At 37.5% G+C, this 27,999-nt stretch overlaps 1 protein-coding gene across 7 annotated transcripts in view; it reads right to left on the bottom strand.

Annotated features, from left to right (window-relative positions):
• TTBK2 (tau tubulin kinase 2) overlaps positions 1 to 27,999 on the bottom strand; it is a 151,693-nt gene that overhangs the window by 62,362 nt on the left and 61,332 nt on the right. For all 7 annotated transcript variants that reach the window (XM_081289601.1, XM_081289598.1, XM_081289600.1 and 4 more), the window contains one exon: positions 193 to 266. In XM_081289601.1, coding sequence (XP_081145727.1) covers positions 193 to 266 — 74 coding nt within the window. The remainder of the gene's footprint in view (positions 1 to 192; positions 267 to 27,999) is intronic.

Here is a 27,999-nt window from a genome sequence, read left to right as displayed (position 1 = left end):
ATAGCTGTCAAAGACAAACATTTCTCTTTTTGGAAAATCTGTATCAAGTCTATTTAAATAAAGTTCCATCTGAACAGTGTAAAACATTCTGACATGATACCAACAATGTTATCATTTTTATTCATATCCACTGTAATTGGGTACTTTCATCATAATTGAAAGATTTAAAAATACATTTTCAAGGTAACCTACCTGTAATTGCATGACCACATAGTTGAATCGGTCATTCCTCCCACAGCCAATAAATCTACAAACATGGTCTTTCCCTGGATAAAAAAATAAATAAAAGGAAGAAAAACAGTGAAAAAAGGATACACTATGGTTTCTCTTCTTTAAAAAAAAAATCAATAATTTGTTTTCTATACAGTATTTTATGATTTAATGTAAAAATATGTTTTGAAACCTTGAGGATAGGAAATACACATTATTCAAAATTTTTACCTTCCCACCCCCAGCTTCTGCACTGTTCCTTGTGCAGTCAAATACATGTTCTTGAGTGAATAAACAAATGAATAAATGAAGAAACAAACAAATGGTAATTTATTCAGAAAGGAAAAGATTAAAAGGTTATTTCAGATCAACATGCTCAGATGCAATACATAAGAAAGCACAGAGAAGCAATTAATAAGAACATTAGAAATATACATATTCAATTGTAGATACATTCTGCCATTCACTATTACATAACTTTAGCAAGTTATGTCATTTTTCTGAACCTCACTGATTCACAGATTAGGCTAGCGATTTTCCAACTGAATTCCATGTGTGAAATCTAAGGACATGCTGATTGGGATATGGAGGGGATCCGAGGTAGAGCAGGTATAAATCTGGGATCTTTCCTTTGATTCAAACAAACAAACAAAAGCAATGCCAAGGTCTAAAAAAAAGGATCAAGCCTGGTAAGTAAATTCCAGGGCCAGAAAAAAGCATCTGGCTAGAACACAGTAAATGAGTGGAGGGAGAACAAGGTTAAGATAGTGCTGAAGAAGCAGTTAGGCACCAGATCCTGAAGGATCTTGTACTCCATGATGAAGAATTAGAACCACATAAGATCAGTGTCTTCCAAATCTGGATGCTTACCAAAACTATCTGGGAAACTTTTTAAAGATTCCTAAGTTCAGACTATGGTTGTAGCTCAGTGGAAGAGTGCTTGCCTAGCAAGTGTGAGGCACTGGGTTCGATCCTCAGCACCACATAAAAATAAATAAATAAACTAAAGGTATTGTGGCCAGGTGTGGTGGTGCATGACTGTAATTACAGTGGCCCGGGAGGCTGAGGCAGGAGGATCACAAGTTCAAAGCCAGCCTCAGCAATGATGAGGTACTAAGTAACTCAGTGAGACCCTGTCTCTAAATAAAATATAAAATAGTGCTGGGGATGTGGCTCAGTGGTTGAGTGCCCCTGAGTTCAATTCCTGGTACCATGCCCCCCCCCAAAAAAAAGGCATTGTGTCAATCTACAACTAAAAAAAATTTAAAACTAAAAAAGATTGCTAAATTCTATACTGATTCAGAATCTGTGGGGGAAGATACAGAATATGATCTTTTCGAAATTCTTTAAATGAACCCAAAGCAGGCAGAACATGGATGGATATTGGAAAATACTACTGGGTAATGAGAAACATCTGAAAGTTTTATTTTATTTGTGTAGTGCTGGGGATTGAACCCAGGAGCACTTTACCACTGAGGTACATCCCCTGCCCTGATTTGTTTTATTTGAGACAGGGTCTCCCCTAAGTTGCTGAGGCTTGCCTTGACCTTGCTATCTTCCTGCCTCACCCTCCTGAGTCACTGGGATTACCAGTGTGCACCACAACACCAGGCCTAAAAGAATTTTAGATAAGGAATTACTACTACAATACTGCATTTTAGAACATCATGCACTGGCAGTGAGGATGTCAGACTCCGGAAAGGTCCATTCTAGAGGCAGAGAAGTTGCCCTGGGAATAACAACAATATCCCGGGAGAGTGAAGAAGGGGGTTGAACTCTCCAAGTATTAGAGTAAAAATAGATTAAATAGGATAAATCTGAGAGATAACTAAACATGTAGTTTTCTACTAGAAATTGGTACACTTAAAATGAAAACTATTGAAATAAGAGAATAAAAAAGGCTGTATATACTTTAAGGAATAATAGAATGCCAGATTTGAGGACAATTCAAATGGAATTCAGTAGATAATTATAATTTTAGGCCTGGTGCTGAAACAAAAAGACTTAGCTCCAGATATACCATTATCATGAAAAATAGATGAAACCACAAATGCAGCTGGAAGATTGACAAGTAAAAGAATAAAAAATAAGAAATTTGGAGGCTGGGGTTCAGTGGTAAAGTGCTCACCTAGCATATGGGAGGCCCTGGGTTTGATCCTCAGCACCACATAAAAATAAATAAATAAAATAAAGGTATTGTGTCTATCTACAACCAAAAACTAAATGTTAAAAAAATAAGAAATTTTAGAATGTAATCTGGAAAAAGCATAACTTAAAGCCTGAGCAAAAATAAAACAGCCCCTCAGGGAAATAGGGGAATAAGTCCAAGAGGTAGGAGAAAACTCTAAGAAAGGGGTATCACAGAAACTATGGAAGGGCAGTTCACAAAGGTAGAAGTGGCCAGTGACAAAAGCTGTAGAAAAGCTGAGAAGTGCTCACTTATAAACAACTGGGCATGGTGTCACCAGGATTGGAAGAAAAGAAGCCAATTTATAATATGTTAAAGAATACATGGAATATGTGACAATGAGGTCAGATAATCTTTGAAGAAGCTTGCTTGTAAAATGAGGAAGAATAATAGGCTGCAGATTTAGATTGGTGAAAAACAAAACAAATTTCAAAAAGAATCTGTCCACTGACTAACTCAAAATATTTTTTTTTTGCAAAATGTACAGCATTTATTCACATACAGACAAAAAGGCACAAATTCTACTAAATTGTTCAACAAAAAAATACAGCTGTCCTCAACTAGTTTTATAAATACTTTCAAAAAGGGGGGTAGAAATATATACAGGATAGGGCCATGTAATATAAAATAGTCATCTCTACATATACTTTGTTTAATTTCTGATTTTTAACTCTTCATGCACCTCTTTTTCGATTTTAGCTGAATGTACACCAAGCTAGGCACACAGTGAAAAATCCTCTGTACAAGGTTACAAATGTAATGACAAGTTTGTCCATTTCAAAATAATTAAGATTTGAACACAACACATAAAACCCTTCATTTAGATTTTGTGTTTATAACCTAACAAATGACATTCCAGGCAACTTTACAAAAGTTTAACTAGCCAAATTTTGACATAATACATTGATCATAATCAAAGATATTTCTTGGTCAGGATGCACAAGGAAAGATAAAGGAGAAAAGGAAAAGAAAAAGCAAATGGCTCCATACTAATAGAATGTGAGTGGGTGGGCTGGGCTGGCTGCTGCAATGGCCACTCATACAGAGCTCCCAGAGCGACATGAGACTAACCTACAAAGCTATCGTTACACTGTCAGAGAAACCGTGCTCTATACCATTTGCATTTCGAAGCAGGAATAAAAAGTGTGGGCTTTTTATTATTTTTGTGTGGGGTTTATTTATTTATTTATTTATTTTGTTTGGTTTGGTTTAGCATAACTTGGAATATTTGAAAGCTTTTCAGCCTAAATGTGGGGAAAAACAGGTAAGGCATTATTTTTGCACAAAACTAGCATTCCTAATAGTGCAAATGAATCTGATACCTCTTAAAATGGTGAGAGGTCACATACTTACTAATTTAGATTTTCTTTCTATGGCTTAACAAATTATCCCTCTATAAATCCTACTCTCACCCAGAGCTGCTGCTGCAATCAAAAGATTATAACTATATAGAGTCCAACCTTCTCCTGTCTAACTCAAAATATTAGTACAATAAAGACTCATTTAATAATTTCATGTTTCTTTCTTGCATCTGGATTACCAATTATCATAATGTTCTTTCATTCTTTGTTCTTTGGTTAAAGAGAAGAAACTAGCAAGAATGGGCACAATGGGAACACAATTTTCAGTGTGAAGAATACATGTTGATCATTCCACATTTATTTTACATGTAATTGCAAAACTATATCAACTAGCCAGGGCAGTGGCTCATGCCTATTATCCTAGCTGCTCAGGAGGCTGAGGCAGGAGGATCCCAAGTTTCAAGGTCATCCTTGGCAACTTAGTGAGACCCTGTATTAAATATTTAAAAAGGGCTGGAGATATAGTCTAGCTCTATCATCTAGTGAATTATAATAATAATGAAAGGATAAAATGATAGTAATAACCAAAATTTCCCCTCTGCTTCACAGAAACAATTTAAAATTTTAGTTAGTCCTTCAATTATTTATTTTTCAAGACTCCACTTTCAGCTTCAGGTATAGGTCAATGCATAAGGCCCTGGGTTCAAACACTCACACTCCACTGTGAAAAACAAAAAGATTCCACTTTCCTGTCATTAACATTTTAAATATAGTACCTCTATTACAAAGAAATCTCAACATCTAAAAACAGAAGGCCATGCTAGATTTCATTCCTCTTGTAATGCTCCTTCTAAAATAAGCATTGTAAATTATACTAAAAAACTATTTATCTCTTAATACTAAAAATCACCCTACTTTCAAAAAAGAAAACAGATTTGAATAAAAGAAACTGTGGCACAGGCCTGTAATCCCAGCAGCTAAGGAGGATGAGGCAGAAGGATCACAAAATCAAAGCCAGCCTCAGTAATGGCAAGGTGCTAAGCAACTCAGGGAGATCTTGTCTCTAAATAAAATATAAAATAGGTCTGGGGATGTGGCTCAGTGGTCAAGTGCCCCTGAATTCAATCCCCAGTATGCACCTCTGCCCCTTCCCAAAAAAGAAAAAAAATTGAATAAGCAGTAGATCCTTTATTGAGCAGTCAGCAGCAAATTTTCTAGGATTCAAAAATGTATATTCATCACTTTAGGTAAGAATTAAATAAATTCTTTTTTTTCTTCTTTTTTGGTACTGGAAATTGAACCCAGGGATGCTTTACCACTGAGCTACATCCCCTGTCTTTCTTATTTTTTCTTTAGAGAAAGGGTATTGCTATGTTGCTGAGGGTTGTTAAATTGCTAAGGATGTCCTTGAGCTTACAATCCTTCTCCTTCAGCCTCTCTAGTCCCTGGATTTTAGGCATTCATTACCAAGCCTGGTTTAAGAGTTCTTGTCTTGTAGTCAGATATGGTGGCACATACCTGTAATCCCAGTAATTTAGGAGGCTAAGGCAGAAGGATTGCAAATTCAAGGCCACCCATGGCAATTCAGTGAGCCCTTAAGCAACGTGGCAAGACCCTGTCTCAAAAAAAAAAAAAAAAAAAAAAAAGAGAGAGAGAAAAAAAAGAAAAGGACTAGGGATGTGACTCTGTGGTTAAGTGCCATGGAGTTCAATCCCCAATTTAAAAGGAAAAAAATGAGTTCTTGTCTTGTCTCATACTATATGGCATCGAATACTGATGCTCATATTTATATCTATGTCTTTATCTGTATAGATATACAATTAATGAAACAAAAGTTAGTTCAATAAAAATGTACAAATTTTTGGAAGTATGGGGAAATAACTTAATTAAACAATAACTCTTTACTACCACTTAGTGCAACTGTCTAAATAACTTCATTTTATTTATTTATTTATTTATTTGGTGCTAGGGATTGAACCCAGAGTAGTATACCACTGAGCTACATCCTCAGCCCTTTTTAATTTTTTAGGGTCTCACTAAATTGTTGAGGTCTCACTAAATTGCTGAGGCTGCCCTTCAACATGTGATCTATCCTCTTGCCTCAGCCTCCCAAGTCACTGGGAATACAGGCATGCACCACAGCACCCAATTGTTAAAATAACTTATATAACAATAAGTATATACTGAAATTATCAGTCCATGAAGAAGAGACTATATCTATCTTGTCCTGGTACCTAAAACAGTACCTCACAGAGTGAAATGTTCAATCAATATTTATGAATAAACAACTTAAGAAGAAATAATAATAGCATAATGCATAATGTGCACATAAAATATGCAAGTATTTTCTGCCAAGCTCTATGTGCTTTACCTGGACTTAATGCTCAAATATTAGTATTTTTTTCTGTTTTTCAAATATAGAAATGGAGGCTTAGTGAAGTTAAATTACTTCTTCCAAAATCATACAGCTAGAAAATGGAGCAGTTTGATTCTAGAGCCTTTGCTTAATCATTAAGCCAGAAAAAATTAAATAGATTTTAAATTCAAATAACATCTTGTTGATACATATGAAAGCTAAAAGGAGCACTGGATGTGATGATGCATACTTGCAATCCCAGCTAGGGAAATAAAGACTATGATAGAATACATAGAAGACCTACTATATGATAAGCACTAAACTAGGCAATAGGAATACATGAAAAATTAAGAAAATCTATGCTCTCAAGGAGTTCACAGCCCATGTATGCATATAAAAAATTAATGCAGTATGATGAATTCTACATTATTATAGAGAAAATGCAATGAATATCCAGAAGATTTAAAATTTTTGTTTTTGAGGCTTCAAATGAAAGTGAAGTCTCTAGATATCATTAGATTTTAAGTTTATGAGAAATGCATCTTTTTTTCCTGCCAGTATTGAACCCAGGGCCTTGGACACGCGAGGCACATTCTCCAGCCCTTGAACTATACCCCCAACCCTTTTTATTTTGAGAAAGAGTCCTGGCTAAATTGCCCAGGCAGCCCTATGAGTCTTTCTAACAAATTAAGTTAAAGAGGGGGTCATGGAAGCCCTGGGTTGCAGCCAAGATACTATTTGCAATTCAGTGACTGAAGGAGGGACTATGGAAATGAGCCCTCACTGTGGGATCCGATGCTATCTACCAGAACTTAACTGGATACTCCACTGGTGTCAGAGAACTGCTTGATGTGTGGGAAAATTCCACACATACAGAAGAGTTTTGTATTAAGTGTGAGAGTAAAAGGAAAAAAATACTTTCTTTTTTTCTCTTATGGCCACACTAAAGAATTCAGATTCAATTCATTATTAGATAATGGAAGAATGAGGTTTCCAGAGCTTTCAAGCAGAAAGCTACATGATCTGAATTGTGTTTTGTAAAGAAAATGTTTTGTGGGCTGGGGATGGGGCTCAAGCGGTAGCACGCTCGCCTGGTATGCGTGCGGCCCGGGTTCGATCCTCAGCACCACATACAAACAAAGATGTTGTGTCTGCTGAAAACTAAAAAATAAATATTAAAAATTAAAAAAAAAGAAAATGTTTTGTTTTGTTTTTTGGGGGGGCACGGCTAGGGACTGAACCCAGGGCTTCACACATGCTAGGCAAGTGGCTACAACTGAGCTACATCCCTAGTTCTTGCTGTTCACCTTTAGATTCTGGTTTGTGGAAGAAATGGTAGGCAAGGATATCAATTAGGAGATTAAAGCAATAGTCCAAGTAAAAGATGCAAATCTAAACTAAAGCACTGGAAGTGAGAATTTTAAAAGATTTCAAATAAAGATTTAAGAGACAAGGTTGGTATTGTGAGACAGCCATGCCATTAACATAGAACAAATATGTTTGTCTTTCCACAATGTCAGAATTTATTAAATAACAATAAATTTACAAAGTTTCACCACTCTCATTGGTTGTAATTCCCCAAGTACTCATGGGTCACCTTAAAGTTCTACGCTGGAAATCAAGGATTCTTTTATTCCAATCTTAATTACTAGTATTTATAACACCAAAGTCATACATCATAATTCACACAATGATACACTCAGGTTACAGAAAGACTAAGAAAGGATTAAGGTGTACACAGGGTTTCAGGAGGTAGCACTAAGAACAAGGGAAAAGGGCAGATACTAATGCAAACAAATCACTACAAATGATCAGATAAGATTGAGACCAAGAATTTGTTAAGAGCACTAAGCTGTCAGACCATGGAACTTATTCTAGGCCAGGGTCCAGAAAATAGGCAGTTGAAAAGTGGGCCATGACAAGCAGATAAATAACAGTTGAGCTGAAACTTGCCTGTTAATCTCATGATACATCCATCAAATGGTCTAATGGATAACAGGTCGATGTACCACCATAACCAGCCTTGAGGTGCTTCTTTTATGGGTCTCAGGTGAGGGGGTTACTTCATTCAGTGTTCTGGTGTTTGATCAGCTAACGGCCCTAGTTTTTCTGATATGGGATTGATATTCCCATGCATCCATGTGCTTCCGATTTAATTTAACAAATTCACAGGTGATCATTTTTATCAGCACAATTAATTTATCAGATTTTGCCTATAGTTGTGCTATGCAGATGGTGATTGTTCACTTGTACAAATAAGATAGAGTCATTCTATCTTGGCACTTGTACTCAAAACGGAATAACTCATGGCAAATTACTGCTTTACAAAATAGAGTAACTCCAGCTGGCCATAATGGTATATGCATATAATCCTGTTGATTTGGAGGCTGAGGCAAGAGGATTACAAATTCAAGGCTAGACTCTGCAACTAAACAAGACCCTGTTCTCAAGACAAAAAATAAAAATGAGTGGGAATGTAACTAAGCGGCAAAGCACCCTGGGTTCATTCTCCAGTACCCACCCACCCACCCAAAAAAAGTAATTCAGGGTTAGGCACAGCCTGAAAACTGCTATTCTATTCATTATGAAGTAATGGGGCAGGACACAGATTGCTCTCTACAGCTGAAGCTGTAGTTTAGTGATAGACTGCTTGCCTAGCATATGCCAGGTCCTGAGTTCCATTCCTAGTACCATCACCAAAAATAAAAAATTACCAGAGAGGAGAAGAGAGAAGGGAACAGTGAAGTAAAATTAAGGTAAGTTGACAAAGTGGACTGCATCAATGTAAACCAAGAAAGAAATTAGGATGAATTGGAAAGGACAATGATTTCAGTTTAGGGATTTTGTCCTAATTTACAATTTGCAGAACATGAAAATTCACTTAAAATTTACATGTGGAATTTGTTTTGTTTTGTTTGTATTGGAGACTGATCACAGGGGCACTCTACCACTTAGATATACCCCCATGCTGGCCTTGATTCTCCTGGCTTAGCCTTTTTAGTTGCTGGAATTATGGGCATTAGCCACCATGCTAGGCTTGAGTGGAATTGAACAAAGAGGTCAAAAATAGAAAATATCACATCTATATATTGTCAATGGAGGTATGAGTATGCTGTCTAGAGATGATGATAGTTAGAATTGAACCAACATCAGAACATTGGAACAAAAAATAAATAAATAAAATCAATGAAGGAGCCTGAGAAGGAAATGTGTGGCTGAAGGAATTTTATACCTCACACAACTTTCATATTAGACATCAAGTTGCTATAATTCAAAATACTCAGGAGACTAAGGCAGAAGGATTATAATTTTGCAAAGAATTACCCAGTACTGCAAAAAATAATAACAATAATTTTTTTAAAAGACTCTTGAGTAGAATCCAGATACCAGAACTATACCGATTTTTCTGACAAATAGGCAGTCTATAGGTCATGTCTAGTTAGAAAACCAATAACAACAAAAACAGTCTCAATACTGATCATAATTCTCATAGGACTGATCATAATTCTCCATTCACAAAAACAGTATTATTAAATTTCATATAAAATAAGAAAGATACAGAAATAGTACAAGAACTCAAAATCTGTAGATAAATAATTTTATAAATTTTCAAAACTGCTTGTATTGAAGACATTTAAATAATCTCCATGTCATCCTAAAGTAGAAATGAAGTCCAACCCCAAGCCAACCCTCATTTTTACCCTTCTTGATTAATTCCTATAGGCTGTCAAAACTGCACACAAAGGCATCAGAATATAACACATGAACTTAGTTTCAGCATCTTTATGCTATACTGTGTTTGCTTATCTGACCTCTATAGACTGTTAGTATTTCAAAATCAAGGACTCTAATACCCAGCTTTGCATAGGGCACATACTAAGAACTCTATAAATATGTACTAAATGAGTAAACAAGTAAATAGCTAAGTTTATTAATAACAGTTTTTTGTGTGTGTGCTGCTTGCTGGGCACTGGATCCCAGGGCCTTTCACCCAGGGCCTCACACATGCTAACCATGTTTTCTACTAGCCCTATAACAGCTTTACTGAAATATTAACATGTCAAAATTAACCAATTTAAAGGGTTCAACTCAATGATTTTCAATGTATTCACAAAGTTACAACTACCAACATGATTAATATTAGAACATTTTCATCCGGTCCTACCAAAAAAAATACCCATATCCATGGTCACTTCCCATTTCTCTCCAAATCTCCCAGACCTACAAGAACTAATCAACTTTCTATCTCTATAGATTTGCCCACTCTGGATATTTCATATAAATGGAATCCTATACTAAGTTCTTTTGTAAATGGGTTCCTTCCTTTAGCATAGTATGTACAATATGTTGTAACATGTATCAGTACTTCTTTTCTCAGTAATATTTCATTGTATAAACAAACCACATTTTGTTTAGCCATTCAACAGTTGATTGTCCGTTTGGATGTCCTACTTTTTGACTATTATGAATAATGATGTTATGAACACTCCTGTATAAGTCTTTGTGTGGACATATGTTTTCAATTTTCTTGGGTATATACTGGGAATGGCATTTTTGGGTCATATGATAACTGTATGTTTGATTTTTTTTCCAGAATTTCAGACTGTTCTGCAAAGGAACTGTACAATTTTATATTCCCACCAGTAATGTTATGATAGTTCTAATTTTTCCGCATCTTTACCAATGTCTCATTCATATATATATATATATATATATATATATATATATATATATATATCTTTATAAATTTTCAAAACTGCTTGTATAGAAGACATTTAAATAATCTTCAGGTTCTTGATATTGTGTGTGTGTGTGTATATATACACACACACACATACATACACACTATATATACACAAAAAATATACACACACACACTTATATATGTATACAATATACAATGTGTGTGTGTGTATATATATATATATATATATTTTTTTTTTTAATGTGGTGCTGAGGATTGAACCCAGGGTCTCGCACATGTGAGGCAAGCCCTCTATCACTGAGATATAACCCCAGCCCTGCCTCTTATCTTTTTGACTGTAGCCATATTAGTAGGAGTAAAGTATTATCTCAGTGTGGTTTTAATTTATATTTCCATTATGACTAATTATGCTGAGCACCTTTTCATGTGCTTCTTGACTATTTCTTTACCTTCTTTGGACAAAGGTCTATTCAGATCCTTTGGTGCAAGGGATCAAATCCAAGGCTTCACACATGCTAGGCAAGCCCTCTACCACTGAGCTAAATCTCAACTCTTGGATCCTTTGCTGATTTTTAAATTGGGCTATTTGTCTCTTTATTATTGAGTCATAAATTCTTTACATATTCTAGATAAAGTTCTTGGTCCCTTTTGTGCTAACATAACACAGTATCTGAGACTAGGGGGTTTTATTTGTTTTAGGGGGATAAAGGGGATTGAACCCAGGGGCACTTTAGCACTGAGCTACATCCCCAACCCTCTTTTAGAGACAATGCCTTGCTAAATTGCTGAGGCTGGCCTCAAACTTGAGATCCTTCTGTCTCAACCTCCTAAGTGGCTTGGATTATAGGCAAATGCCAATATGCCAAGCTATAAAATTTAGCCTCTGCATTTAGGACTTTTATCCATTTTGAGTTAATTTATATAAATATGTGATCAAGGTCCAACTTCATTCTTTTTAATTTTGAGACAGGGTATCACTAAGTTGCAGAGACTGGCCTTAAACTTTTGATCCTCCTGCCTTAGCTTCTCAAGGTGCTAGAATTATAGGCATGTAACACCACACCCAGTTCCCCCATGGAACTTTTAATATATTCATCATTTTTTATTTTTTGGAGGAGAGGATACTGGGTTTTGAACCCAGGATATGTTGCAGACTGAGCTACATCCTCAGTCCTTTTTGTTTTGAGACACAGACTCACACATACTGAATTACTCAGGCTGGCCTCAAACTTGCTATTTTAGTTAGCTTTTTTATCACTCTGACCAAAAGACCTGACAAGAAGAACATAGAGGAGGAAAAATTTATTTTGGCTCACAGTTTCAGAAGTTCAGTCCATAATCTGCCTACTCCATAGCTCTGGACCCAAGATAAGTCAAAGTATCATGGCAGAAGGGCATGGTGGAGGAAAGCAGCGCAGGACATAGCAACAGGAACAAAGAGAGCTTTGCTCACCAGTGACAAAATATAAACAACAAAAAGGTAGCCTCCCCCCACCTGCCTCCTCCAGCCATACCCTATTCTGCCTATAGTTACCACCCAGTTAATCCATATGGGTGAATTAATCCACTGATCAGGTTACAACTCTCATTATCTAATCATCCCACCTCTGCATGTTCTTGCATTGTCTCACACATGAGCCTTTGAGATACCACATATTCAAACCATAACACTTGCAGTCCTCCTTAGCCTCCCAAGTAGCTAGATTACAGGTGTGTGCCACCATATCTGGCTTTCATTCATCCTTTTTATATATTTTATGTATCTCTCTTTTTTTTTTTTTTTTGAGGTGCTGGGGATTGAACACAGGGCCTCATACATGCTAAGCAAGTGCTTTACCAATGAGCTACATCCCCAGCCCCGTATGTTTTTCTCTTATAACTTATTCTACAATGTCATTATTCGTCCTTTCTATGTCAATCTGGCTTGACTGTAGCCCCTGTGAACAAACACCATGCCTTATTCACACCCCTAGCAACTATATAGTTGCCCAATTTTACCAGGTACCTAAGAAATTACAAAATGAGAAGGAAAATAAATATTAGTAAACTACCTAATAAATCTGAACCATTAAGGGCCTAAGCTATTTTTTCCCTTATTCATTCCACTGACCCAAAACTACACCATGGGGCCAAATATCTATACTGGATGTCCTGAGTACACTGAATGTTTACCAATGACTTGTCCTGTGCTTTGCCTGACTTCTGTGCATCCTACTGGACTCCCCTGATGTACAGTGCTCTAATGAAGTAATGTCGATTAACCAGGTTCTTCTAGCATGTGTCTCTCCCTACCTCCATCCATTCTATAGAATTTGACACTTCATTAGATCAGGCCAAGCCATAACTCAACAAATTTTTGCCCTAAAATGTTCTTTTCATCATGTCATTTGTATTCTTAAGAATATGTCTTATAAGACCTTTTACTTATAATGCTTTCAGAAAACAAAACAAAAATTGTTACCCTAAAATCCAATAATTCATTCTATTTTACTTATCAAACCTCATTTCCCTCAGTTTTTCAACATAAGTTACACACTCTGATGAGGTCTCCTTCCCCCTCCCCTAAAGCGCCACATCAGACCAGGTGCAGTTGTGCATACCTATAATTTCAGTTACTTGGGAAGCACAGACAGGAGGATTACAGAGCAGCCCAGTCAACTTAGCAGAATCTTTTCTCCAAATAAAATGGAAAAAAAGGGGTGAGGGCTGCTGGGCATGTAGTTCAGAGATATAATACTCCTGGGTTCAATCTCCAATAATCTTTCCCCAACACATAAAATATATGTCACTTCTACTTTCATTTTTAATGTACACTATTTTTTTCAGCTAGAATCTTCCTTAGATCTTATCTCCTATCAAATACACCTCTTAAAGTCTAAATATTCCTCTAGGAAGCAGTATCAACCATTTAGTATTCAAGACGAATTAGATTTTCAGATATTAGCAAACTAGTCACCTAGGATAGCCTACATGGGGGCAGTGATGAAGGCTAACAAAACAATTAAAATAAGAATTCCCTGGGGAAAAGTAAGAATAATAGAGTCTGGCTCACAACTAGAGAAAAAAACAGTAGAGCAAAGCAGCACTGAGCTCTGGAAGTCAAAGGTTGTTGACCATAAGAAAATATAGGACAGAAATAAATCAACCACCAATTTTAACTTTTTTATTATATTTTTCTTATGTAAAGGAATTCTCTATAAGACAGAAGGAGCCAGGCACAGGGGCAAACGCCTGCAATTCCAGCAGCCGAGAGGCTGAGGCAGGAGGATTACAAGCTCAAAGGCAGCCTCATCAACATATGCAGGCACTATGCAACTTATTAAGACCCTGTTTCAAAATTAAAAAATCAAAAAAGGGGGCTGGGGAAGTGGCTCAATAGTTAAGCAACCCTGGGTTCAATCCCAGGTACCAAAAAGAAAAAAAAAGACAAGACAGAAGGAGTCCTGAATGTACAAAAAAGGTCTTCACCAACTACTCAAAATATCAAAACTAAGACTTTCTCTTAATATTTTAGCTCTTGACCATGCTAACCCAATGGGGAATAATTATGGCTTCTCATAAAGTTCTTTGTCAAACAGAAATTATCAGTTATATCTCCAACCAAAAAAAGTAGAACTGGGGCTGGGGTTGTGGCTCAGCGGTAAAAGCTCTCACCTAACAGGAGCAAGGCCCTGGGTTCAACCCTCAGCACCACATACAAATAAATAAAATGAGGGGTGGGGGGGAGGAGGAGGAGGAGGAGGAGGAGGAGGAGGAGGAGGAGGACGACGACGACTTAATACACATAATGTAGGTATTACAGACAAGATACTACCTTGCCAATTAAACACAGATTTTTAACTGTGATATTAAAAAGGATTCCTTCACTCATGTTTTAGTCAGCTTTTTCACTGCTGCGACGAAAAGACCTGACATGAACAGTTTGCAGAGGAAAAATTTATTTTGGAGCTCACAGTTTCAGAGGTCTCTGAAAGATGGCCCGCTGCACTGCTCTGTGATGGAAGTAAGGCAGAACATCAAGGCAGAAGGGTGTGGCAGAGGAAAGCAGTTTAGGACATGATAATCAGAAGGCAGAGAGAGGATTTCTCACCAGGGACAAAATATAAACCCTGAAGGCAATCCCCCAGTGATGCACCTCCTCTAGCCACTCCCTACCTGCTTACAGTTACCACAGTTAATCCCCATCAGTTAGTGGCTTAAAACACTAACTGATTATGTTAAACAATAACTGATTATGTTAAGCTCTTATAACCCAATCATTTCACTTCTGAATGTTCTAGTATTGTCTCATACATAAGTTTTTGGGAGATACCTCATTTATAAACCATAACAACTCATCTAAAGCAAGTATTAATAAAATCCTCCCCAAGTGCTTGATATGTTTTTTTAAGGAACAGATCTGAGATACTCAAATGTATATAAATTTATGCATCTCCTTGTTCTTACAATTTCAGATAGTCAACTATTACTCTTGCTTCCAATTCAAGAGTCCAAAACTATGGTAAATAGTGGTATGGTGGTCTATATCACATTATCAAATATTCACATTAGTAACAATGTTATATAAAAGTCAAGTAATTTTATATAACTTGCTGCTAGAGGGAAGTAAAACAATCAGAAAGGGGCATCAATTATTTCCCTTTTGAAATAAAATAAAATTTAGTAATAAAGTTTAGTAATTTAGTGAAAAGTATCCCAAACCCAGTAATGAGAATGCTGAGAATTATTTCATGAGTCCAGAGCTTCACACATGCTAGCCTGGAGCTGTACCTCCAGCCCTGCTCTGGGATTTAAAGAACAAATTCCAGGTAAATAAAAATAAGTGGGCCTGGGGTTGTAGCTCAGTGGTGGAGCACTCGATAGCACCTGTGGGCACTGGGTTCTATGCTCCACACCACACAAAAATAAATAAATAAATAAAGGAACTGTGTTCATCCACAACTAAAAAAAATATGTAAAACAAAAATAAAAATAAATAAATACTATAACCTCTATAATGCTAAAATGCTAGAATGCCAATGACACAATTAAATCAGTCTGAGTTTCCTTATCCATCTCCCATCTATATCTGTTTACCCATTCCCCACTGAAAGAAACAAAAACAAAACAAAAAATACTACTATCCTACTCTGGGGGTAGCTCAGTGACAGAGTATCTGCCTAGCATGTGCAAGGCCCTGGGTTTATTCCCCAGAGAAAATGCGCACACACACACACACACACACACACACACACACACACAACACAAACACTATCCTAATAATAACAACTTATAGATATCTATATCTGAGATAGAAACCATAAGGTACACTAGGCACAGTAGCTCATGCCTGTACTTCCAATGATTTGAAAGGCTAAAGCAGGAAGAAGACTGCAGGTTCAAGGCCAGCTTCAGCAACTTAGTAAGATCCTGTCTCAAAATTTAAAAAAATAAAGGACTGGGGACATAGTTCAGTGGTAAAATGCCTCTGGGTTCAATTTCCAGTACCAAAAAAAGAAAAAGAAAAAAAAAAGGTGTGTGGGGGGGAGAAACCATAAGGTATGAGTCTTATTCAAAGAAAAACATTTAAAAATCATATAAGATTAGCCAGATATAGTGGCACACACCTATTATCCTAGCTATTCAGGAAGTTGAGAGAACGGCCTAGGTAACTTAGTAAGATCCTGTTTTAAAGTGAAAAATTAAAAAGCCTGAGACTGTAGTTCAGTGGTAGAACACCCTTAAATTCAATCCCCGGTACTGGAGGGAAAAAAGTTACGAGAATAAAGTATAAATACTACAGAGAAATCAACAAGTTAGAAAGCTTGATTAACTGCTAAGACAGTGCTTCAAACCATGTGCCTAGGAAAATTAATTCAGCCATGGGGTCTAGGAAACTCATGAAGATGTCCATTTAACAGGGAATTTCATCATTTCAATTTAAAACTACAAGGCTACTGGATACAGCAGCACATACCTGTATGTGCTGTAGTCCCTGTCATTCAGGAGGCTGAAGTGGAGCACTGCTTGAGTCTGGGAGTTCAATGTCAATTAGGTAAAATTGCCAGATGCTATTTCAAAACTTTTTCTTTTGCAGGGCGAGGTGGAGCATGCCTATAATCTCAGAGGCTTAGGAGGCTGAGGCAGGAGGATTTCATGTTCAAAGCCTGCCTCGGCAACTTAGCAAAGCCCTTAGCAACTCAGTGAGACCCTTTCTCTAAATAAACTATTATATATATATATATATATATATATATATATATATATACACACACACACACACACACACACACACACACACACACACACACATATGTTATATTATCCCTTTCTCCTTCCCTCCCTCCCTCCTGAGTATCTCTTTGGTATTTTTATATTGTAGATGATCCATGCAGATATATTTCTTCCTTCAGCATCATATAGCAGGTACTGACTTAATTATTGAATAAAGATGAAATTTTAATAAATGTGACCTTGTGAATCATTAAAAATAAATAAATAAATAAATAAATAAAATATAAAAAAGGGCTGGGGATGTGGGCTCAGTGGTTAAGCAGCCCTGGATTCAATCCTCAGTGCCAAAAAAACAAAAAAAAATTTTCTTTTAATAAAATAAAACTGCCAGGCTTTTGTGGTTAGAATGTCAAAAGAAAAAGAATAATCACAGTTTTATCACTGTATCTATTTTAAAAATAAGTTTATCACAACAAAAAAGGTAAGAACAAATACAAGTAAAAATAGGAGAAAAAAATTAAATTAGGAGACCACTCCAAGAGGTCCAATATCCACATTATAGCTATTCCAAGAGAGAAGAGAGAGAAAAAAACTAGAGAAGTGAAAACTGCCAACAAAATAAATCAAGAAAACTTTCCAAGAAAAACATTCGGATCTTAAGTTTCAATGAAGGACAAAGTCTGGCACATTACATGAAAATATACTCATATTAAGGTATATCAGAAGGCAGAGAGAAATTGCAAAACACTGACGAAAAAGAACTTAGAACATGCCAAAGTAACAAGAATCATAATGGAACTGCACTTTTCTCAACCACAACAGTGAAAGCCTAAAAATTAACTTCTGAAGTAAAATTATTTTTAATCCAGGATCCTATATATAGCCAGTTTTTCATTTAAATGTCAGGGTATGATAAATACATTTTCAGACACACAAGAAAAATATCAAAAATGTACTTCTATGCACCCTATATTGAGGAAGCTGTAAAGGGGTACGTCACTAAATAAGAATGAAAACGATACATGGAATTTACCAAGTCATACAGCATTAAAAAGAAGCAAAGGGAATCCCTAGGAAGATGTTGGGAATGATCCAAGGATGGTAAGTGTAAACACAGAGAACAACCAGCCCTGACTGGAGCAGACTAAAGGGTTCCAAGGAGAAATCCCTGTATGCTGATGAAATTATAGTAAGTCCAAAGCATCTGCACATCTTAAGAGAAATTTTTTTTCAAAAATAAGAAAGTTTTTCAAGACCAAACAAATAGCATCATTAACAAACATCCAAATACCACAGTAAGAGTTTACTGGATTTTATAAAAGATAAAACTGCATTCAGGTGACAGCCACTGAAGAATGATCACTGCTAGTGGTAACATGGGTACAACATATGCTTGTTGAAGAAGTCATTACGAGTTTGAACTTACGTGGAAATAAAAAATAAAGCAGCTAGGTAAAATAGCATGTGCTCAAACTTTTAAGACCCCTTTCTCTGCCCTAATGTGTTCTTGTTCTGCTTTTAAGAATTAAAATAATCATCAGACTACTTCACAAAAAATTTTAACATCAAAGAACAATCTGAAAATCTAAAATAGATCTGAGGTCACTGATAAAAAGTTGTTTGTTTGTTTTTTTTAATTTGTATGTAGTGCTGAGAAGCAAACCCTGTGCTTCACACATGCTAGGCATAACCCCAGCCCCCTGATAAAAGATTATATAGGGAATTCAGTGTAAGAAAAAATTTAAATATCTGGGTAAAGGGGCACATAACTGAATTAGTGGTAAGAAAAAAGAAAAACCAAGAAGTTTGTTAAAATTATTAACTCTGGGGAAGACAAATTAGGGGAGAGGAAAAAAAAAAAAAAGTAATACCAGGCACGGTACCACATGCCTATAAGCCCAGCTACTTGGGAGGCTGAAACCAAAGGATCTCAAGTTCGAGGCCAGCCAGGGCAACTTAGTCAGATCCCATCTCAAAATAAAAAATAAAAAGGACTGTGGATATAGCTCCGTGGTAAAGCACCCCTTGGTTCAATTCGTAGTACTGCCACATACACAAAAAAGTAATGTGTTCATTACATGGCTCAGCTATAAACAGTATTAACACAATCAAAACAAGGTAAAGACCTACTGAGTCAAAATAAAACATATAATGCAAAGAGAGAAGGATGGCAAGGTTATATAGGTGTATGGGGAAAGGGGAGCAAAATCATCCCTTCTATTGTGAAGGATTAGTAGATAATGCCTCAATTTGTTTTTAATCCTGGAAGTGATAATTCATCATATTATTTAAAATACAGAGATAAAACCCAAAACAGTTTGTGAATAGAATGCTACCATTAAGACGGCAAAGAGTTCAAATTTAACATATGGTAAGTATGTGTCTAACTCTTTTCCATTTTAAAAAAAATATTTTTTTGTTGTAGATGAACATAGTATCTTTATTTTATTTATTTATTTTTATGTGGTGCTGAGGATTGAACCCAGTGCCTCACACTTGCTAGGCAAGTGCTGTACCACTGAGCTACAACCCCAGCTCCAGAGGTGTAATATTCTTTTGCATCCTGAACAGCAATATGTGAGGGTCCCAGCTGCTCTACAGCCTCAACAGTACTTGGTTTTGTTTTGTTTTGTTTTAAGGTACTGAGGATAGAACCCAGGGCACTTTACCATTGAGCTATATTCCCAACACTCTTTTTAAAAAATTTAAGTTGCTAAGGCACGATTTGCACTTTTGATCCTCCTGCCTCAGTCTCTCAAATCACTAGGATTATAGGCATATACCACAACAGCAGGCTTAATTTAAGCCGTTCTAATGGTGTGTAGTGTATTTCATTTTGCATTCTCATAATTTTTGGTTATGTTAAACATCTTTAAGAATTGATTTGCACTCTACATCCTTTTTGGAAATACCTGCCAAAACCTATTAAGTATTTTTAATTAAATTACATTTCCTTACTGTTAAATTTTCAGCTTTAGATATCCTGAATATGTCTTTGCAGTTGTGATTTGAAAGTATTTTCCTCATATTGCATGCAATCTGCCTTTTCATTCTCTTAATGATGTCTTTTACAGGCAAGCTCTTTAATTTAATGAAGTCCAATTCATCAATAAATTTCTCCTCAAGATCAAAACCAGGTGGCTCTGGATATAGCTCAGTTGTTAGAGTGCTTGCTTCACATGCACAAGGCCCTGGGTTCAGTCCCTAGCATTATTAAAAAAAAAAAAAAAATCCAAACTGGGCATGTAGATTCTCTTGCTTTCTTTGTTGCTGTTTTGAGGTACTAGGAATTGAACTCAGTGGTGCTCTACTACCATCATGTGCTCATCTACCCAATGAGCTATGTTCCCAGTCACCATCATCACCCACAGCTTTTTTTTTTTTTTTTTTTTTTTTTTTTTTTTTTTTTTTGAGACAGGGTCTTGGCTAAGTTGCCCAGACTGGCTTTGAACATGTAATCATGTGATTCTCCTGCCTTAGCCTCCTGAGTAAATGGGATTATAGGGTTGGGCCACCTGCATGCAGCAATATCTCACATTTAGAGTATGATATATCTTTAGAGCTATTTTTTGTATAATGTGTATAAAGGCTGAGGTTGATTACTTTTGTATGTGGATGTCAAATAGCTTCAAAAGCATTTATTTAAAAAGACTATATTTTTCCCAGTGAATTGCCATTGTGACTTTAGCTATATTTGTGCAGGTCCATTTCTGATATCTCTATTCTATTCCATTGACATCTATATTGCTGTTCCTTTGTCAACAGCACAATTCTGATTACAAAAGCTTTGTACTAAGCATTTAAATTATGTAACTTTTCTTCATCTTTTTTGGGGGCTTATATGCTTTGTAAATGGACAAAAATGTATGTATTTATCATATAAACATGTAGTTTTCAAATGTGTACACATTGTGAAATAGCTCAATCAAGCAAATACTGAACCTTGGTTACTTATATTTTTGTTGTGGTAACACTTAAAATTTGCTATAGACTTTTTTTTACAATATTAATTTTCTTTTTTAAACTCGTTTTGGTTATTCTAGGTCTTTGATTTCTATAGAAATTTTAGAATCAGTTTTTTCTATAACAAGAAAAAAATGTTTCTAAAATTTTTATTATTATTGTGTTAAATGTATACATCCATTGGAAGAACCAAACATTTTACTAGAATTTTACAATCCATGAATATGGTATGTCCTTCCATTTATTTAAATCTTCTTTTATTTCTTTAATCAGGGCTTTATAATTTTCAGCAGAGATCCTGCGTATACTTTGTTACATTTATACCAAACTACTTCAATGGGGGGAGGCAGCTACTGTGTTTTAAATTCAATTTTCAGTTGTTCTTTACTAGTTTACACAAATATGATTGCTCTTTGTGGCCTATCCTGTGTCACTTGCTAAATTATTTATTTTTAGGATTTTTTATGAATCCCTTTAGATTTTCTATATAAATAATTATGTCATATGCAGACAGAATAGTTTTATTTCTTATTTTCAATACATACACCATTATTTCTTCATATTTTTTACTGCACCACACTCATTCTCCTCTTGTTCTGAGTCTCTGATGATACAAATGTTAGACCTTTTGATATTCTTATAAGTCCAATTATTTTCCTGTTGTTGAAATGAGGTAATTCTTATTGATATATTTTCTTTCATCTGTCATATCCAGTTACTTTAATATTTCCCATCCACTAAGATTTTCATTTCCACTATTTTATTTCTCAGTTTTAAAAATTCCATTTAATTCTTCTTTATATGTTATCTCTTTGCTAAGGCTTTCTTATCTTCCTGTTCATTTCTGGAACACAGTCCTAACAGTTGATTTAGCTTTTTGAAATAAATTTAATATTTGGGTGATCCTAGCTTTAGCATCTATTTCCTTCTCCATGTGAGTTCAGATTTTTCTGGTTCTTTTTAAGATGAATGATTCCAGATTACATTCTAGACATTTTGAATATTAAATTATGAGACTCTAGGTCTTATTTAAGTGCCACCAAGAACGTTAGTATTTTTGTTTTAGACAGAAATTGACCCTACTGAGTCATGCTTCAAGAACTGACCAGCCATCTGTGGGTTGTTTCTCTAATTTCACTTCAGTCTTCAAAATCTTTGTAGTCATACTGAATGTGTTCCATTTTAGTGGTCAGATTCCCAAGCTTCTCCCTCTTCTGTAGTCTTTCAGTTCCCTTTTCTAGCCTTCTATAAGAAAGCTGGGGAGGCTAGGAAGATGGAGGCGAAGGGAGTGCATCACCCCAGTGCGCCGCGTCACTGTGCGGGAGAAAGACGAGGTGAAACAGCTGAAGGCTATCTTGCTGGGAATTTCCAGTGAAATTGAGGTGCTCCAGAATCTAGTGGACGGATTTCCATCGCGCGAGGTTCAGCTGCAGGGGCTCGGACGCAGGTGATTTCTCCGCATGGAGGGTCGCATTGCCTGATCGGCGGATCGCCCCGCAGCTGGAGTCTGCGGCGCGCGCTGGGAAGCGGCGAGGTGCCGGAGCGGGGGTGCTGCGATGCGGATTCTGGGGGCTCCTGCCAGTGGTGCAATGGCCGTGCTTAGTGCTGAGTTCCAGCTTTAAGACAGAGAAGAGAAGTGGTCCAGTTCAGTTCTCGACACCGGTCGGACCACGGAGGAGGACAGCAGCCGCCATCTTGGAGAGCTAATGTAATCATCCCTGTTTTCTACTGATCTCAGCTCATACAGCTACGGAACAGGTGATTTCAGGCTGGTATTTGCCTGCGTCTCGCAGACAGATCGCTCAGGCTCGGGGCTGGAGAACCAGTGGAGAATACTCCCAGGGGCTCGCTCCTGGCAAGGCGTGAGCCGGGCTCTGAGCGGCCGGATTCTGGTTCCCGGGGCTGCTTTGACCCAGGGCTGGGGAACCTGCGGAGACTGCGTGTTGAGGCCAGCTCCAAGTGGAGCGTGCGCTGAACTCGGGGCGGCTGGGTTCTGACTCCCGGAATAGTTTTGGCCCCGGGGCTGGGGAGCCCACGAGGACTGCGTCTTTGAGCCTGCTCCCAGCGGAGCGTGCACCAAGCTCGGAGAGCTTGGAGCAGCCGGGCTCTGGCTCCCAGAGCTGCTTTGGCCTGGGGCAGGGGAACCCGCGGGGGTCACTCCTTGGAGCCTGCTCCTAGCGGAGCATGAGCCGGGATCGGAGAGGCCGGGTTCTGGCTCCCGAAGCTGCTTTGGCCCAGGGTTGGGGAACCTACGGTGACTGCTTCTCGGTCCAGGTCCTGCTGGGTGCTGTGGGGGCCAGGGGGGCAGAGTGGAGCTGCCGCCTGTGCCCAGAGCAGGCCAAGTGACCCGCCGGCGTGGTATCACGACACCCCAACTGCAGCTGGGGCCGAAGAGAGTAGCCGCCCACACCTAGAACAGGACCAGCGACCCGAAGGCGCGGTAGCCAAGTCACCCCATTTGCAGTAGGGGCTGTGCAGAGCCGCCGTCTGAGCCTGCAAGGTAGGCAGACCTGCGACCCACTGGCAGGACAGGCCCGGTAGCCTGCCAGCGTGGTGGACACGTAGCACCGAGGCAATCACGTCACACTGGTTGGAGTGGGGGTGGAGCAGAGCCGCCGCCCATGTCCGGAAAAGGCCCAGCGACCCGTTGGAGAGGCAGTCAGGTACCCCCATTGGGAGTGGGGGCTGAGCAGAACTGCCGCCCGAGCCCACAAGGTAGGCAGACCTGCAACCCACCGGCGGAACAGGCCTAGAGGCCTGCCAGCATGGTAGACACGTCACACCAATTGGAGTAGGGGCCGAGCAGAGCCGCTGCCCACATCCGGATCAGGACCAACGACCTGAGGGCGTGGTAGTTACGTCACCACAATTGGAGTGCGGGCAGAGCAGAGCCGCCACCCGCGCACGCAGGGTGGGCAGACCTGCGACCGACCAGCGGGGTAGACAGATCACCCTAATTAGAGGAGGAGCACAGCCACTACCCGCCCTGCAAGGGAGATTTTCCAACTACACAAGAGCAATATAAATAAATAGGGGGAAAATTTCAAAAACACAACAGTTTCACCAAGCAGAAAGAAACGCGAGCAGTATGAAAAGACAAGGAAAGAAAGGACCACAAGCAATGCAGGTCAACTCAACTTTAGAAGAGGTAATAGCTGCAACAGATGGAATGTCAGATAAAGAGTTCAGGATATACATGCTTCAGATGATCTGGAGTCTCAAGGAAGACATGAGACAGCAAAATCAGACAATGAAAGATCACTTTGACAAGGAACTACATAAACAAATCCAGGAAGTAAAAGATCAATTACACAGGGAGATAGAGGTAATAAAAAACAAACAAATAGAAATCCTAGAAATGCAGGAAGCAATAAACCAACTTAAAAACTCAATTGAGAATACTACCAGCAGAGTAGATCACTTAGAAGATAGAACATCAGACAATGAAGACAAAGTATTTCAACTTGAAAAGAACATAGACAGCTCAGCAAGACTGCTAAGAAACCATGAGCAGAACATCCAAGAAACATGGGATAACATTAAAAGACCAAACTTAAGAGTCATTGGGATACAGGAAGGCACAGAGCTCCAAACCAAAGGAATAAACAATCTATTCAATGAAATAATATGAGAAAACTTCCCAGACTTGAAGAATGAGACAGAATCCCAAATCCTAGAAGCCTACAGGACGCCGAATGTGCAAAATCATAAGAGATCCACACCTAGACACATTATAATGAAGATGCCCAACATACAGAATAAGGAGAGAATTTTAAAAGCTACAAGAGAAAGGAAGCAGATTACATTTAGGGGTAAACCAATCAGGATAACAGCTGATCTCTCAACACAGACTCTAAAAGCTAGAAGATCCTGGAATAACATATTTCAAACACTGAAAGAAAATGGGTTCCAACCAAGAATCGTGTATCCGGCGAAATTAAGCTTCAGGATGAAAGATGAAATTAAAACCTTTCACGATAAACAAAAGTTAAAAGAATTCGCAGCTAGAAAACCATCTCTTCAAAAAATCCTTGGCAAAACATTACAGGAAGAGGAAATGGAAAATAACAATGAAAACCAACAGTGGGAGGTAGGACAGTAAAGGGGGGAAAGTAATCAAAGAGGAAAACAAATCAGGTTTAGTAACATTAATAAACAAATATGGCTGGAAGAACAAACCATATCTCAATAATAAACCTAAATGTTAATGGCTTAAACTCACCAATTAAGAGACACAGGCTAGTTGAATGGATCACAAAACAAGACCCAACAATATGCTGCCTACAGGAGACGCATTCGATAGAAAAAGATATACATAGACTGAAGGTGAAAGGTTGGGAAAAATCATACCACTCACATGGACTGCGGAAACAAGCAGGAGTGCCCATACTCATATCTAATAAAATAGATTTGAAGCCAAAGTTAATCAAAAGGGATAAAGAGGAACACTACATACTGCTCAAGGGAACCATACACCAACAAGACATAACAATCATAAATATATATGCCCCAAACAATGGTGCAGCTATGTTCGTCAAGCAAACTCTTCTCAAGTTCAAGAGTCTAATAGACCACCATACAATAATCATGGGAGACTTCAACACACCTCTCTCACCACTGGACAGATCTTCCAAACAAAAGTTAAATAAGGAAACTATAGAACTCAATAACACAATTAACAACCTAGACTTAATTGACATATATAGAATATACCACCCAACATCAAGCAGTTACACTTTTTTCTCAGCAGCACATGGATCCTTCTCAAAAATAGATCATATATTATGTCACAGGGCAACTTTTAGACAATATAAAGGAGTAGAGATAATACCATGCATCTTATCTGATCATAATGGAATGAAACTGAAAATCAACGATAAAAGAAGGAAGGAAAAATCATGCATCACTTGGAGAATGAACAATAGGTTACTGAATGATCAATGGGTTTTAGAAGACATCAAGGAGGAAATTAAAAACTTCTTAGAGTTAAATGAAAACACAGACACAACATATTGGAATCTATGGGACACATTGAAAGCAGTTCTAAGAGGAAAATTCATTGCTTGGAGTTCAGTCCTTAAAAAAAGAAAAAACCAACAAATAAATGATCTCATACTTCATCTCAAAATCCTAGAAAAAGAAGAGCAAAACAACAGCAAAAGAAGTAGAAGGCAAGAAATAATTAAAATCAGAGCTGAAATTAATGAAACTGAAACAAAAGAAACAATTGAAAAAATTGACAAAACTAAAAGTTGGTTCTTTGAAAAAATAAATAAATTCGACAGACCCTTAGCCATGCTAACGAAGAGAAGAAGAGAGAGAACTCAAATTACTAGCATACGGGATGAAAAAGGCAATATCACAACAGACACTTCAGAAATACAGAAGATAATCAGAAATTATTTTGAATCCTTATACTCCAATAAAATAGAAGATAGTGAAGGCATAGATAAATTTCTTAAGTCATATGATCTGCCCAGATTGAGTCAGGAGGATACAGACAACCTAAACAGACCAATAACAATAGAGGAAATAGAAGAAACCATCAAAAGACTACCAACTAAGAAAAGCCCAGGACCGGATGGGTATACAGCAGAGTTTTACAAAACCTTTAAAGAGGAACTAAAACCAATACTTTTCAAGCTATTTCAGGAAACAGAAAAAGAGGGAGAACTTCCAAATACATTCTACGAGGCCAACATCACCCTGATGCCTAAACCAGACAAAGACACTTCAAAGAAAGAAAACTACAGACCAATACCTCTAATGAACATAGATGCAAAAATCCTCAATAAAATTCTGGCGAATCGGATTCAAAAACATATCAAAAAAATTATACACCATGATCAAGTAGGATTCATCCCTGGGATGCAAGGCTGGTTCAATATACGGAAATCAATAAATACTATTCACCACATCAATAGACTTAAAAATAAGAACCATATGATCATCTCGATAGATGCAGAAAAAGCATTCGACAAAGTACAGCATCCCTTTATGTTCAAAACTCTAGAAAAGGGGCTGGAGATGTGGCTCAAGCGGTAGCGCGCTCGCCTGGCATGCGTGCGGCCCGGGTTCGATCCTCAGCACCACATACAAACAAAGATGGTGTGTCCGCTGAAAACTAAAAATAAATATTAAAAATATTCTCTCTCTCTCTCTCTCTCTCTCTATCTATCTTTAAAAAAAAAACTCTAGAAAAATTAGGGATAACAGGATCATACCTCAACATTGTAAAAGCAATCTATGATAAGCCACAGGCCAGCATAATTCTGAATGGAGAAAAATTGAAGGCATTCCCTCTAAGATCTGGTACAAGACAGGGATGCCCTCTCTCACCACTTCTGTTCAACATAGTCCTCGAAACACTGGCCATAGCAATTAGACAGACGAAAGAAATTAAAGGCATAAAAATAGGAAAAGAAGAACTTAAATTATCACTATTTGCAGATGACATGATTCTATACCTAGCAGACCCAAAAGGTTCTACAAAGAAACTATTAGAGCTAATAAATGAATTCAGCAAAGTGGCAGGATATAAAATCAACACGCATAAATCAAATGCATTCCTGTATATCAGCGACAAATCCTCTGAAACGGAAATGAGGACAACTACTCCATTCACAATATCCCCCCAAAAAATAAAATACTTGGGAATCAACCTAACAATAGAGGTGAAAGACTTATACAATGAAAACTACAGATCCCTAAAGAGAGATATAGAAGAAGACCTTAGAAGATGGAAAAATATACCCTGTTCATGGATAGGCAGAACTAACATCATCAAAATGGCGATATTACCAAAAGTTCTCTATAAGTTCAATGCAATGCCAATCAAAATCCCAACAGCATTCCTTGTAGAAATAGATAAAATAATCATGAAATTCATATGGAATAATAAAAGACCCAGAATAGCAAAAACAATGCTAATCAGGAAGTGTGAATCAGGCGGTATAGCGATACCAGACTTCAAACTATACTACAGAGCAATAGTAACAAAAACAGCATGGTACTGGTACCAAAACAGGCGGGTGGACCAATGGTACAGAATAGAGGACACAGT

Source organism: Spermophilus citellus (assembly GCF_964194105.1).
Source record: "Spermophilus citellus genome assembly, chromosome: 4".
NCBI classification, from domain to species: Eukaryota; Metazoa; Chordata; class Mammalia; order Rodentia; family Sciuridae; genus Spermophilus; species Spermophilus citellus.
The sequence above is the reverse complement of the archived record's forward strand: the minus strand, read 5'-3'. Positions and strand labels throughout refer to the sequence as shown.